General features: G+C 60.3%; 1 protein-coding gene across 1 annotated transcript in view; it reads left to right on the top strand.

Moving 5' to 3' along the window:
• The window catches only part of LRP1 (LDL receptor related protein 1), an 84576-nt gene extending 70958 nt beyond the window's left edge, over positions 1-13618 (top strand). Inside the window, exons 61-89 of the mRNA XM_055359318.2 lie at positions 148-336; positions 812-960; positions 1377-1470; positions 1634-1750; positions 1969-2088; positions 2431-2553; positions 2714-2839; positions 3355-3471; positions 4115-4221; positions 4323-4455; positions 5344-5463; positions 5561-5683; positions 6043-6183; positions 6285-6419; positions 6492-6611; positions 7408-7676; positions 8955-9133; positions 9628-9734; positions 10002-10118; positions 10611-10787; positions 10948-11088; positions 11226-11399; positions 11630-11791; positions 12088-12262; positions 12399-12500; positions 12662-12726; positions 12839-12929; positions 13029-13173; positions 13327-13618. Coding sequence (XP_055215293.1) covers positions 148-336; positions 812-960; positions 1377-1470; positions 1634-1750; positions 1969-2088; positions 2431-2553; positions 2714-2839; positions 3355-3471; positions 4115-4221; positions 4323-4455; positions 5344-5463; positions 5561-5683; positions 6043-6183; positions 6285-6419; positions 6492-6611; positions 7408-7676; positions 8955-9133; positions 9628-9734; positions 10002-10118; positions 10611-10787; positions 10948-11088; positions 11226-11399; positions 11630-11791; positions 12088-12262; positions 12399-12500; positions 12662-12726; positions 12839-12929; positions 13029-13173; positions 13327-13467 — 3959 coding nt within the window. The 3' untranslated portion in view covers positions 13468-13618. The remainder of the gene's footprint in view (positions 1-147; positions 337-811; positions 961-1376; positions 1471-1633; positions 1751-1968; positions 2089-2430; positions 2554-2713; positions 2840-3354; positions 3472-4114; positions 4222-4322; positions 4456-5343; positions 5464-5560; positions 5684-6042; positions 6184-6284; positions 6420-6491; positions 6612-7407; positions 7677-8954; positions 9134-9627; positions 9735-10001; positions 10119-10610; positions 10788-10947; positions 11089-11225; positions 11400-11629; positions 11792-12087; positions 12263-12398; positions 12501-12661; positions 12727-12838; positions 12930-13028; positions 13174-13326) is intronic.
• Positions 13619-14643: the final 1025 nt, after the last annotated feature.

Below are 14643 nucleotides of genomic sequence, written 5' to 3'. Positions count from 1 at the left end.
TGAGACCATGGGGGGCCCCTGAACCATCTGTAACTGGGGCTGACACCCACCTCTCAGGGTGGTGGTAGGGCTTGAGGAGGTGGAGTGGGCCGGCACCCTGTCTGAGCTCCGGCTGACTGGCACTGTGCCTGCCCCTCGGCCCTGCAGTGCTGAGCCAGGACATCCCGCACATCTTTGCACTGACCCTGTTTGAGGACTACGTCTACTGGACTGACTGGGAAACAAAGTCCATTAACCGAGCCCACAAGACCACGGGCACCAACAAAACGCTCCTCATCAGCACGCTGCACCGGCCCATGGACCTGCATGTCTTCCATGCCCTGCGCCAGCCAGACGGTGAGCAGGCAAGGGGTGGGAGCAGGCGAAGGGTGAGCCAGGCACTGGGGTCCCTGGGAGTTCCTGCTCATCCATTCTCTAGCATTGACCAAGCCCTCCTGGCCAGACACTGGGAGACTCCAGGAGGGTCTAGACAGGGGATGGTCTGGCTCCCGGGAGCTTCAGCCCGGCCTGGATCCAGCCCTGGAGTCTGGCAGCAGCAAGTCCCTGAGGCCAGTCAAGTGGGGGTCTGGGTGCCCGGCCCCCAGAAGGAAGGCCGGCCCCTGGGAGGGAAGCACAGAGGAGGTGGGGAGCTGGCCTTCAGGCCTGGCCTGATCCTGGGACCTTGAGAGAATCCTCTCCTATCTCCGGCTTCAGCTCCCTCCTAAAAGAGGCAGGGTTCAGACCCACCCGCCTCTGTCCAGGATAGAGTGAGTGAGGCAGCCTTTGGTAGGCCAGAAAATGTCACCACATTTCATGACGTTTTCTCTGGCAGTGCCCAATCACCCCTGCAAGGTCAACAATGGTGGCTGCAGCAACCTGTGCCTGCTGTCCCCTGGGGGAGGGCACAAATGTGCCTGCCCCACCAACTTCTACCTGGGCAGCGATGGGCGCACCTGTGTGTCCAACTGCACGGCGAGCCAGGTGAGGCTGTCCCCCAGACCCCATCACCAGTGCCCGCTCCCCAACCCCCCAATCCTCCTTGGACCCCAACACCTGCTCTGTCCTAATGTCCTCACGCATCTGGTTTTCCCACACTAACACCCCCACATTTCTTGCCTACCTCTTGTCTCCCCACAGCAATACTTTTACCCCCGTCACCTCACACAGACACCTCCACACCCTAACCTTGACCCTCCTTGCCATGCTTCAGTGCTGCCTTCCCCACCCTATCCCACGCAGCCGCATACCTGGCCTTTCTGAACTCACCATAGCCCAACCTGCCCCATAACACCCTGACCCCTGCCTCAACTTCTTTGAAACATCCAAGCCCCTCAAAAGAAAGACTTCTGAGTCCCCCAGACCCCCACCAACCCCTCTTGCCCCCACCTGCCCTCCAGTTTGTATGCAAGAATGACAAGTGCATCCCCTTCTGGTGGAAGTGTGACACCGAGGACGACTGCGGGGACCACTCAGACGAGCCCCCGGACTGCCGTGAGTGCCTGCTGGGGGTGACAGGAGGGCCCCCAGCTGTGTCGGAGGCCTGACTCCTGAGGCATTGAATGGCCACTGGAGAGGCTGGGGCTGTGGTGCCCTGTAAGTGGACCTGGCCGTGTCCACCCCAGCCGCTCTGACTCTGAGCCTCCCTCTCTGGCAGCTGAGTTCAAGTGCCGGCCCGGACAGTTCCAGTGCTCCACAGGTATCTGCACAAACCCTGCCTTCATCTGCGATGGTGACAATGACTGCCAGGACAACAGTGATGAGGCCAACTGTGGTAAGGCGCTGCCCGCCCACCCTCCCTCCTTCCCCAGCATCTTCCCTGCCCCAGGATTTGGGGCTTTCAAGTGCAGGGAAGTTGCAGCCTACGGCAGCTTGCTCTCCAGGCTGTATTCCTATGGCTCAAGCCTGTGTCCTCCCTGCTGAGGGATGGGCACCCTCTCCCTGCCCCTGAGTCCTCCCTTCGCCACGAATCACCTCCTCCTCCCTCCACAGACATCCACGTCTGCTTGCCCAGTCAGTTCAAATGCACCAACACCAACCGCTGTATTCCCGGCATCTTCCGCTGCAATGGGCAGGACAACTGCGGAGATGGGGAGGATGAGAGGGACTGCCGTGAGTGTCAGAGGTGGTGGTGGGCCAGTGGTGGGAGATGACAGGGAAGCAGGGCAGGCAGAATCTCCCCACAGCTTTGAGAGGCTCTCAAATAGCTTTAGTAGATGGGCAACACAAATTATATTGGGTGTAACTTGCTTTGCTCATAAAAATCATCATGCATGATATAGAGACATAGAGATCCAGAAAACAAAAAGCACCAAAACTGGGGATAAACTGTTCCTTCCTCCGAAGAAGTTGCTGGCAGGACCAAGGCCAGGGCTTGGAAGAGGGAGAAGACAGTGATGGTGAACTGGAGTGGCAGGTGTAAGGGAGGGCCTCATTCTCTTGCCTGCCCCACAGCTGAGGTGACCTGCGCCCCCAACCAGTTCCAGTGCTCCATTACCAAACGGTGCATCCCCCGGGTCTGGGTCTGCGACCGGGACAATGACTGTGTGGATGGCAGTGATGAGCCCGCCAACTGCAGTGAGTTGCCTGGCCTGGAGCCCAGCTTCCCTCCCCAGTGTCTGCTGCTCACACCACCCCGACGTGTGACCCCCTCAGTGGCCGCTCCCTCACTCTCCCCACCCTCCTGGCACACTCCTGGAAGGAGTCTCATCCTCACCCCATGCCCACCCGCTTGCAGCCCAGATGACCTGTGGTGTGGACGAGTTCCGCTGCAAGGATTCGGGCCGCTGCATCCCAGCGCGTTGGAAGTGTGACGGAGAGGATGACTGTGGGGATGGCTCGGATGAGCCCAAGGAAGAGTGTGGTGAGCCGAGACCCCACTCCAGGAGGAAGACAGTCTACCTGGGTGGGAGGCATGGCGCCCCTGGCAGGTGGAGGGCTGGGGGCTGCCTGCTTACCGGTCTCAGCGTGGCCCTGCTGCTGGGCTTCCTGGGCCTGCTGTGGGGCTGGGGAAGGAGGCCTGGCTGGAGCTCACTTCCCCACATCCACCCGTGCCCCATGTCTCCCAGTTTCCCGATCCCTGCCCCTGCCCACGCCTCATCCACACATACCTGTGTGGAGTTTTCCCTGCCCACCCTATGGGATCTGTTCATCTCCTTCCCAAGGCAGCTGCCCACACACACACCCCCAACCATGTCTCCTGTCCCCAAACCGCCTTATAGACCCCACATCTCAAAACACCGCCTGGGCTCCCCGCGGCTGACCCTTCCCAAGCTGGGATGCCCACCCTCCCTGCCAGGCCAGCCTGACCATGCCTGCTTGGACCCTAATGTCTGCCCCAGCCCTGTCCCTGACTGCCCTGACACTTGCCTCCTCCAGATGAACGCACCTGTGAGCCATACCAGTTCCGCTGCAAGAACAACCGCTGCGTGCCCGGCCGCTGGCAGTGCGACTACGACAACGATTGCGGTGACAACTCCGATGAAGAGAGCTGCAGTACGTCCCCACCCACCCAGCCCCGCATGAGCCCCTCCCAGGCCTGGCCCTTGTCATGTGGCCCTCCTGCCACAGGCCGCGCCAGAGCTGGTGGCCACCTCCCAGGGCTGGGGCAGGAGCCGCCCTCCTCACCCACCCCACTCCATGTCGTGTATTTGAGTTTGTGCCATTTCACCTCATCTCATGTTTCTCTCCATTTTCACACTGTCCTCTCGGGGTTGCAGAGGTAGGTGTCTCTGATGTGCCCGTGCTCCCACCATACCCCCACCTCTGTCCCAGAGCCCCCCATCCCTGTGCCGTGCCTCTACCCATCATCCTTGATTGACCTCTCCCCAAACCCTGGTGCTTGTCTCAGTGGTCTTGCCCCCGCTCCCCTCCCCAAACACAGTCTGTTCTGAGGGCAAGGCCAGGGACCTGTGTCCTCTCTGGTGTCTGTCCCATGGGGTAAGTGCGAGCCCGCCTGTGCCCAGCTGTTCCATAGGGGCAGCCAGTGGGCTCTGCCAGGACTGGCTCGGCCTCTGGGTCAGTCAGCTGTGGCCTTCAGAGACACAGGGATGGGCCTTGGGCTCGGGACTGTGGCACTACTGAGGCCTGGAGTCCTTGTGCCCACCCTCCTGGGCCTGTCTCCCCCTGTCCTTCCCAGCCCCTCGGCCCTGCTCCGAGAGTGAGTTCTCCTGTGCCAACGGCCGCTGCATCGCGGGGCGCTGGAAATGCGATGGAGACCACGACTGCGCGGACGGCTCGGACGAGGTGGGCAGGGAGATGAGAAGGAAGGAGATGGCCTCAGAGGAGTTCAGGCAGGGCTTGGGGGGTGCCGAGAGGTGACCGGCTGCCTGTGCCCATGCCCACAGAAAGACTGCACCCCCCGCTGTGACATGGACCAGTTCCAGTGCAAGAGCGGCCACTGCATCCCCCTGCGCTGGCGCTGTGACGCAGACGCCGACTGCATGGACGGCAGCGACGAGGAGGCCTGCGGCACTGGCGGTGCGCCCCTTGGCTTGGTCTCCCTGGGTCCTCCCTCTGCTGCCCACCCCGCCACATGGCCCAGTCATTCACTCATTCTTTCTCTTCTGTATTCATTCTTCATGCAACAAATATTTATTAAGCATTTACCATGTACCAGGCACTGCCATAGGTGTTAGGGACGTAGTAGTAAACAAGACACAGGGCCCCTGAATACACATTTTTGTGCGGGTTGTGCCCAGCTCAATGCCCCCTAGTCTAGGGGACCAGTTGAGCTGAAATCCAGCAAACCCTGAGGGCTGTGCCCATCTAGGCCCCACCCCACAAGTCCCTCCGAGACAGTCTGCTGCCACAAGAAGAAAAGCCCTGCCTATTTTCCCTTCCTGGGGGCAGTGAGATAGTGCCTGTCCCTCGCTGACCTGCCTGGGCTCTGCAGCACAGAGGGGGCAGGTGAAGCCCGGGATGAGAAAAGACTGGGGCTTGGAGCGGAAATCCCAACTGTGTGGGCAGATGTCTTGGCTCTGCCTTGGTAGGCCAGGCACAGGGATGGGAACCCGGTCTTCCATTCCCAGCCCAGTGCTGTTCCCGCGTCCCCGCTGTGGAACTACACAGCCCAGTGCTGTTCCCACATCCCCGCTGTGGAACTACACAGCACAGTGCCCTGCCACATACCAGAGAAGGAGTGCCCTCTGAACTCCTCCAGACACCCCTGAAAAATGGCCTCTTCTCCCCTAAATACCAGAGGGGGCAGTTTGGCCCCACCAAGTAGAAATTTAAGAGACCTGGTTCCAATTTGGCTGTGCCACTGCTTGCCTGGTGACCCCTCTGAGCCTGGAACCCCCACCTGTGGAGACAGGGGTCTGGGTGGGCTCATGGCTCATTCTATCTCTTGGCTCCCCCTGGCACCAGTGCGGACCTGCCCCCTGGACGAGTTCCAGTGCAACAACACCTTGTGCAAGCCGCTGGCCTGGAAGTGCGATGGCGAGGATGACTGTGGGGACAACTCAGATGAGAACCCCGAGGAGTGTGGTGAGATTTGGGGCGGGGCTTCCGGGCTTCCCAGTGGCCAGCAACCACCCCCACTCCCAAGACTAATTCTGGCTCTTTGTCCCCCTGGCTGCTGCAGCCCGGTTCGTGTGCCCTCCCAACCGGCCCTTCCGTTGCAAGAATGATCGCGTCTGTCTGTGGATCGGGCGCCAATGCGATGGCACGGACAACTGTGGGGATGGGACTGATGAAGAGGACTGTGGTGAGCAGGGGGCCGACGAGAGGCCTGCAGGGGACGGGTAGTGCACAGTGGGGTGAGTCTGGTCCTCGTGGGAGCTGCACTGGGGTTAGGGTTAACCAGGAGGACTCGCCCAGGAAGGGGAGGATCCATTGCTAGGAGCCTGGGGGCTTTTCGTTAGGAAAGAGAAGCCCCTGGGGAAGGCTCTGGGGGCTGCCTGATGCCTTAGGTCTTGGAGGTGGGGCTGGGAACCCAAATGTTTGACCTGCTCCCCCTGCAAGCCTTGTCACTTAGGAATTGGGAGCCACTGTTATCTATGGGGTTGCCGTGGGAGGAGGAGGCAGGGGAGAATACCCAGGGCCTAAAGCCTCTGCCCTCCTCAGAGCCCCCCACAGCCCAGACCACCCACTGCAAAGACAAGAAGGAGTTTCTGTGCCGGAACCAGCGCTGCCTCTCCTCCTCCCTGCGCTGCAACATGTTCGATGACTGCGGGGACGGCTCTGACGAGGAGGACTGCAGCATCGGTGAGGCCCAGCAGCGGACCGGACGCTGGTGGGGAGGGGGGAGAGCCAAGCCCTGGCCTGGGGTGGCTCAAGGGAGGGCATCCACTCTCTGTCCCCCACAGACCCCAAGCTGACCAGCTGCGCCACCAATGCCAGCATCTGCGGGGACGAGGCACGCTGCGTGCGCACCGAGAAAGCGGCCTACTGTGCCTGCCGCTCGGGCTTCCACACCGTGCCCGGCCAGCCCGGATGCCAAGGTAGGAAAGCGGGGCAGAGCAGGGGTGGACACCCTAACTGTGGACTCTCATGACCCTCCCTGTAACCCTTAGACATCAACGAGTGCCTGCGCTTCGGCACCTGCTCCCAGCTCTGCAACAACACCAAGGGCGGCCACCTCTGCAGCTGCGCTCGGAACTTCATGAAGACGCACAACACCTGCAAGGCCGAAGGTGCCGGAGCCACCAGAGGGCAGAAAGGCTGGGTGGGGCAGGGCGACCAGGATATCAAACGGGGCCGACTCGGAATGGAATGTCTTCCTGTGGACATCTTGCCCAGACAGGAAGCCCCAGACTCATAGATGCAGCTGCCTGAGCACAGTGCTGGCCCAGCAGTGGGGGCAGGTCCTGGGGCTGGCTGACTGAAGGAGTCTGGGGTGTGGCAGTGCTCTGAATTGCACACACACCTCCTCACCCGCCACTGCCAGGACGAGAGCACACTCAGACACGCATTGCACACTCACAGTCATGGGGGCCTCACCTGCACATTCCCCACACGCTTTGATGCCCACCTTGCCTTCCACATGCCTGTACACAAACATTCACACACACCCCTGGCACACACACCCCCACCATGCACTCCCATGCACACCCTCATGCTCCATGCCAAGCACACACACCCCATGTGCCTGTGCACCCCCGAGCATGTGCCAGGCAGTTTGTAGCAGAGAGCGTGGTGATGCCATCCAGCAGCCGTGAGGAGGCGGAAGTCTCTGGGTCCTGGAGGGGCAGGGACAGCTTTCTGACTCAAAGGAGCAGGTCACAGTGGATCAGCTCAGGGGAGGAGAGGAGGAGGTCCAGAGGCTGAGGTTGGAGCCTGCAACCATGAGCAGGGAGGGTAAGCAGCAGCTTCTGGCCGGAGCAGATGGTCCTACCAGGAGATAGGACAGTGTTCATGTGAAAGGAGCTGAGCTGGGTGGGGTGCACACCTGCATCCCACAGCCCCAGCCCTGGCCTCTTGCTTCTCCAGGCTCTGAGTACCAGGTCCTGTACATCGCTGATGACAATGAGATCCGCAGCCTGTTCCCCGGGCACCCCCATTCGGCTTACGAGCAGGCATTCCAGGGTGACGAGAGTGTCCGCATTGATGCTATGGATGTCCATGTCAAGGCTGGCCGTGTCTATTGGACCAACTGGCACACGGGCACCATCTCCTACCGCAGCCTGCCACCTGCTGCGCCTCCTACCACTTCCAACCGCCACCGGCGACAGATTGACCGGGGTGTCACCCACCTCAACGTGAGTGCCCAACCTGGCGTGGATGGAGTGGAAGAGCTCCATAGAGCAGGCGGTTCAGAGCAGGATTTGAAAAGGGCAGTGCTGGCTAGGCGCAGTGGCTCATGCCTATAATCCCAGCACTTTGGGAGGCCAAGGCGGGCAGATCACCTGAGATCAGGAGTTTGAGACCAGCGTGGCAACATGGTGAAACCCTGTCTCTACTAAAAATACAAAAATTTGGCTGAGCGCGGTGGCTCATGCCTGTAATCCCAGCACTTTGGGAGGCAGAGGTGGGTGGATCACGAGGTCAGGAGATCCAGACCAACCTGGCTAACACAGTGAAACCCCGTCTCTATTAAAAAATACAAAAAAATTAGCCGGGCATGGTGGCGGGCGCCTGTAGTCCCAGCTACTTGGGAAGCTGGGGCAGGAGAATGGTGTGAACCCGGGAGGCGGAGCTTGCAGTGAGCCGAGATCGCGCCACTGCACTCCAGCCTGGGCGAGAGAGTGAGACTCGGTCTCTAAATAAATAAATAAATAAATAAATAAATAAATAAATAGAGACTCGGTCTCAAAATAAATAAATAAAATAAAATAAAATAAAAATACAAAGATTAGCCAGGCGTGGTGGTGGGCGCCTGTAATCCCAGCTACTCAGGAAGCTGAAGCAGGAGAATCCTTTGAACCCGGAAGGTGGAAGTTGCAGTGAGCCGAGTGCCACTCGGTTGCAGTGGCACCAAGGTTGCAGAATAGCACTGCACTCCAGCCTGGATGATAGAGCGAGACTCCGTCTCAAAAAAAAAAAAGAAAAAGAAAACAAAAGGGCAGTGCGAGGGGCAAAGGGTGAGAGTGGGGCAGGGGGCAGTCTTAGGATTGTGTTCTGAGGCATGGCCAGCGGGAAGACAGAGCAGTGGGAATGGTCGGCAGCTGGCTGTGCTGCAGGCAGCCCAGGGCACAGGGCATGATGGGCAGGCAGACAGCCCTCCGGCACCAATCCCCCATCCTTGCCACTTCCCACTGTGTACGTCTTAGCTACCTCATTTAACCTCTTTGGGTTTCACTTTGTTTATCAATAAAATTAGGTGATCATCGCCATTGCACAGGCTTCAGGGAGGGCTCACCAGCCACGTGTGAGAGCTGCGAGTCTGGCGCATAAGCTCCATGCCGGTTGAATCTCTTTAAAGCCAGGGGCCTGGCTGTGAGCCTGGGGTGACGTTCCAGCAGGCTGGCAGAGTGGTGGCGGGGGGATAATGTCAGAAAGACAAAGCGGTGGCCCCTGAACCTGTGGCTTCCATTCAGATTTCAGGGCTGAAGATGCCCAGAGGCATCGCCATCGACTGGGTGGCCGGAAACGTGTACTGGACCGACTCGGGCCGAGATGTGATTGAGGTGGCGCAGATGAAGGGCGAGAACCGCAAGACGCTCATCTCGGGCATGATTGACGAGCCCCACGCCATTGTGGTGGACCCACTGAGGGGGTGGGCAAGGGCCCTGGGGGGAGGCCTCTGGGCTGGTGGTAGGAAGCCCCCGGGAGAGGGTTGGGGGCTGCATCCACATGCTTGCCTTTCCCTCCCAGGCCAGCCTGAGGACAGAGTCCTTTTCAGGCCCTTGGGTCTTCTCGGCCACCCCTGCCTGGCCCTCCCCATGCTGCCTCTGCCCAGGGCCACCAGCTGGGCCTGCTTGGGCAGGGATCTGACCTCTGCTTGGCTGGCTGTCATGCACAGCCACACTCTGCCCTGGGGAACAGCTCTGCCAGCGTCAGTGGCTCTGAATGAGCACACTGTGATTTTAGAGGAAAAGCCCCTCAACCTGCTCAGAAGCGGACTCCTGACTGCTTCTCTGTAGAAGGACAGAATGCCCTCCTCCCAGTCCCCAGCAGTCCCTGTGCCCAGACCAAGAAGCTGGTGTCCTGCCTGGGCCTGCCTCCTCTGGCCCTCCGGCCTGCCCACACTCACCCCTTCTCCCTCCCCAGGACCATGTACTGGTCAGATTGGGGCAACCACCCCAAGATTGAGACGGCAGCGATGGATGGGACGCTTCGGGAGACACTGGTGCAGGACAACATTCAGTGGCCCACAGGTTTGTGGGGCAGGGTGCAGGAGGGACAGGGGCATGGAAGGGGCCCGGCTCGCAGAGCCCAGCTGCTGCTGAAGTCACACAAAAGCAAGGGATGGGATGGGGCTTGGACTGGGGCAGGGCAGATTGGCCGTGGAGGCTTTTCCCGAAAGAGGTGACTGTGAGTGGCGTATGAACAGGGTGGAGCTGTCCCGGGCATGGAGGCAGTTCTTTCCACCCCGAGCCTGGGTTGGGGAGGCCAAGCTCTCACAGTGCTCTCTCCCTCCCCAGGCCTGGCCGTGGATTATCACAATGAGCGGCTGTACTGGGCAGACGCCAAGCTTTCAGTCATCGGCAGCATCCGGCTCAATGGCACGGACCCCATTGTGGCTGCTGACAGCAAACGAGGTCAGATCCTGGCATAAGTCGCAGTCCCCAGCCCTGTCCCCAGCCTTGCCATCCTCCCTACTGAGCCAAAGGCCTTGCTTCAATGCCTCCCATCCTTTGTCACTGACCCCCAGCAATGCTGCAGCGCCTTCCAGGCCTCTCCAGCTGGCCTCCCCCTGAACCAGCCCTGCAGGCCTGAGACCCACCCTGACCCTCTGGCCTACTTGTCCATTCATTGGTTGGGTTGCACGGAGGCAGCATAGGTACATTAGGAACGTAGCAAATTGGGGGAGAAGGAATAGAAGTCAGCCATGAATGACCCCAGAAGTCTGGGGGTGATGGGACCTTTTGCCAGTAGTGGCCACAGGAGGAGGAACAGGTGTGGGGAGGGGGAATTTGGTCTGGATGTGTTGAGTTTGAGGTGTCTGGGAACCACGGGTGCCAGTGTCTTGGACAGCATGGCCAGGGCCTGAGTGCCCCTCAGGTTCCCTCTGACTCCACCTCCTCCCCCAGGCCTAAGTCACCCCTTCAGCATCGACGTCTTTGAGGATTACATCTATGGTGTCACCTACATCAATAATCGTGTCTTCAAGATCCATAAGTTTGGCCACAGCCCCTTGGTCAACCTGACAGGGGGCCTGAGCCACGCCTCTGACGTGGTCCTTTACCATCAGCACAAGCAGCCCGAAGGTGGGGGCGGAGGGGAGCCTGGGCTGGGGAAGGGAGGCCTGTGGGCATTGAGTCTCCAAGCTGTGGCCCTGGGACCTGGTGGAGAGGGGGTCACCCTGGGCTCACAGGGCTCAGAGAAGGGTCCTGCTCAGCATCCTCCCCACCCCACCCATACCTGCAGTGACCAACCCATGTGACCGCAAGAAATGCGAGTGGCTCTGCCTGCTGAGCCCCAGTGGGCCTGTCTGCACCTGTCCCAATGGGAAGCGGCTGGACAACGGCACATGCGTGCCTGTGCCCTCTCCAACGCCCCCCCCAGATGGTACGCTTATGCCCTCCCAGTCCCAGCCATGCCTCAGGACCATCTCCTTCCTGTGGCTCCTGACTTCCCCTGACCTTGCTGCCTGTCCCTCTCCTCCTATTCCCCTGGCTCTGCCCCTTGACGGGCCCTTCCTGCAGCTGCCCGGCCTGGAACCTGTAACCTGCAGTGCTTCAACGGTGGCAGCTGTTTCCTCAATGCACGGAGGCAGCCCAAGTGCCGCTGCCAACCCCGCTACACGGGTGACAAGTGTGAACTGGACCAGTGCTGGGAGCACTGTCGCAATGGGGGCACCTGTGCTGCCTCCCCCTCTGGTATGCCCCCTCATCCCGCCACGCCTGCTCCTTGCCCCTGGGCCGCAGCCCCACCACCCCACCTCAGGCAAATGCCCAGCCCCTGCCTCGCCTCCAGCCTCCTTTCCACAACCCAGCATCCAGTCACTCCAGTCTCTGCTTCTCGCCCAGGTCCTCCCAGCCCATTCCTCTGCTATAGGGCCAGGTGGTCCCAAGGGCCACAGTCGCGCTCACACATCCTCTCCCACCAGGCATGCCCACGTGCCGGTGCCCCACGGGCTTCACGGGCCCCAAATGCACCCAGCAGGTGTGTGCGGGCTACTGTGCCAACAACAGCACCTGCACTGTCAACCAGGGCAACCAGCCCCAGTGCCGATGCCTACCCGGCTTCCTGGGCGACCGCTGCCAGTACCGTGAGTGAGCCATCCCTGGGCCCCAGGGCATGCGGGAGGGTGACGGGAGACCCCAGAGCATGGGGTGATGTTCAACCTGTGCCTGGGACCCACAGGGGCAAGTTCAGGAAAGAAGGCCTTATGCAGCTGAGCCAGGCCCAAGCTGCTGGCGCTTCCCCACAAAGGTGCTGGCACACTTCCCCTGAGGCAGTGCGCCCCCTGCACCAAGATTATGCAAACAGAAAAGCTCTGTTCAACCTATGGAGAGCCCTCATGAGGGTGGGGCTTGAGGCACTTCTCTCCCTCCCCAACCACAGGGCAGTGCTCTGGCTACTGTGAGAACTTTGGCACATGCCAGATGGCTGCTGATGGCTCCCGACAATGCCGCTGCACTGCCTACTTTGAGGGACCGAGGTGTGAGGCGAACAAGTGCAGCCGCTGTCTCGAAGGGGCCTGTGTGGTCAACAAGCAGAGTGGGGATGTCACCTGCAAGTGAGTGGGGCCCTCCTCCACAGTTCCACCCAGCCGGGCCCCTGCCCTGTCCTAGCCCTGCCCTGCCCCTCCCTTCCTCAGCATCCCAGGCACACCTCTGCCAGCCCCAGCCCCAGCCTCTGATTCCTTCCTGCAGCTGCACGGATGGCCGGGTGGCCCCCAGCTGTCTGACCTGCGTCGGCCACTGCAGCAATGGCGGCTCCTGTACCATGAACAGCAAAATGATGCCTGAGTGCCAGTGAGTTGGGCCCGGGCTTCACCCAGGCATAGATCATCCCTCCCTTCCCCAGATTTGAGCAGGAGGACCGTCAGGCCTCAGTGCCCACCCCCCGCCCTGTTTTCCTGGCAGCAGTGACTATGGAGGTTATACCTACTCAGCCGTGTCCCTCCTTTCTGCAGGTGCCCACCCCACATGACAGGGCCCCGGTGTGAGGAGCACGTCTTCAGCCAGCAGCAGCCAGGACGTAGGTGGCAGGGGTTGGGGCAGGCAGGGCCACCGGGACCTAGAGCAGGGGGACCGTGTGCCTCCTGCTTCCCTGAGCCTTGGTGACTCAGTGTCCCACCTCTTCCCTCCAGATATAGCCTCCATCCTAATCCCTCTGCTGTTGCTGCTGCTGCTGCTTCTGGTGGCCGGAGTGGTATTCTGGTATAAGCGGCGAGTCCAAGGGTGAGTCACAGGGAATCTGGAACATTCTGGTCATTATTTTGCCATCCTAGCCTTCCCCCCCAATAATCTCTGTCTCCTTATACTCCTGCCTCTCCCCAGGGCTAAGGGCTTCCAGCACCAACGGATGACCAACGGGGCCATGAACGTGGAGATTGGAAACCCCACCTACAAGATGTACGAAGGCGGAGAGCCTGATGATGTGGGAGGCCTACTGGACGCCGACTTTGCCCTGGACCCTGACAAGGTGGGCTGGGAGGCGGGCAGGGTCGAGTGCCAAGAGGCCGTGGGTGGCCTAACCAAAGGTGTTGGGTTAGGTGAGGGACGGAGGTGGGGGTGGGGTAACCTGGGCTACAGGCCCAGCTCCTGAGCCCTACCTGAACCCTCTGTCACCCTGCAGCCCACCAACTTCACCAACCCCGTGTATGCCACACTCTACATGGGGGGTCACGGCAGTCGCCACTCCCTGGCCAGCACGGACGAGAAGCGAGAACTCCTGGGCCGGGGCCCTGAGGACGAGATAGGGGACCCCTTGGCATAGGGCCCTGCCCCGTCGGACTGCCCCCAGAAAGCCTCCTGCCCCCTGCCAGTGAAGTCCTTCAGTGAGCCCCTCCCCAGCCAGCCCTTCCCTGGCCCCGCCGGATGTATAAATGTAAAAATGAAGGAATTACGTTTTATATGTGAGCGAGCAAGCCGGCAAGCGAGCACAGTATTATTTCTCCATCCCCTCCCTGCCTGCTCCTTGGCACCCCCATGCTGCCTTCAGGGAGACAGGCAGGGAGGGCTCGGGGCTGCACCTCCTGCCCTCCCACCAGAACGCACCCCCCACTGGGAGAGCTGGTGGTGCAGCCTTCCCTTCCCTGTATAAGACACTTTGCCAAGGCTCTCCCCTCTCGCCCCATCCCTGCTTGCCCGCTCCCACAGCTTCCTGAGGGCTAATTCTGGGAAGGGAGAGTTCTTTGCTGCCCCTGTCTGGAAGATGTGGGTCTGGGTGGGGTAGGCAGGAAAGGATGGAGTGTTTTAGTTCTTGGGGGAGGCCACCCCAAACCCCAGCCCCCACTCCAGGGGCACCTATGAGATGGCCATGCTCAACCCCCCTCCCAGACAGGCCCTCCCTGTCTCCAGGGCCCCCACCGAGGTTCCCAGGGCTGGAGACTTTCTCTGGTAAACATTCCCCCAGCCTCCCCTCCCCTGGGGACGCCAAGGAGGTGGGCCACACCCAGGAAGGGAAAGCGGGCAGCCCCGTTTTGGGGACGTGAACGTTTTAATAATTTTTGCTGAATTCCTTTACAACTAAATAACACAGATATTGTTATAAATAAAATTGTAAAAAAAAAAAAAAAAAAAGGCCAAAAAAAAAAAAAAAAAGAAAGAAAAAAAGCCGCTGGTGTCTTGCCTGTGTGTGAGAGACGCTGGGAGCTGGGGCTGCGCTTTCCTGCTTCGGCCACCAGAGGGAGACCTGCCCCGTGCTGGAGGCAGGCTGGCGCGTGGTTTTCAGTGCTCTTCTCCCAGGGCCGTCTCCCTCTCCATCTTACTGTGCCCGGGAAGCGGGTGGCACTGGACTTGATATGGAAGATCTGCTTCTCCTGGCTGTGTGACCTTCAGCCATGACTTCGAGTCTCCGGATTTTGTGTTCCCTCTGGGTCTAGGACACTAACTCAGATCTGTTTCTCTGCGTTCACTTCTACCAGACACCACCCCCCTACCCAAAATGATC

The sequence above is a fragment of the Gorilla gorilla genome, chromosome 10 (assembly GCF_029281585.2).
Source record: "Gorilla gorilla gorilla isolate KB3781 chromosome 10, NHGRI_mGorGor1-v2.1_pri, whole genome shotgun sequence".
Taxonomy (NCBI): domain Eukaryota; kingdom Metazoa; phylum Chordata; class Mammalia; order Primates; family Hominidae; genus Gorilla; species Gorilla gorilla.
The sequence above is the reverse complement of the archived record's forward strand: the minus strand, read 5'-3'. Positions and strand labels throughout refer to the sequence as shown.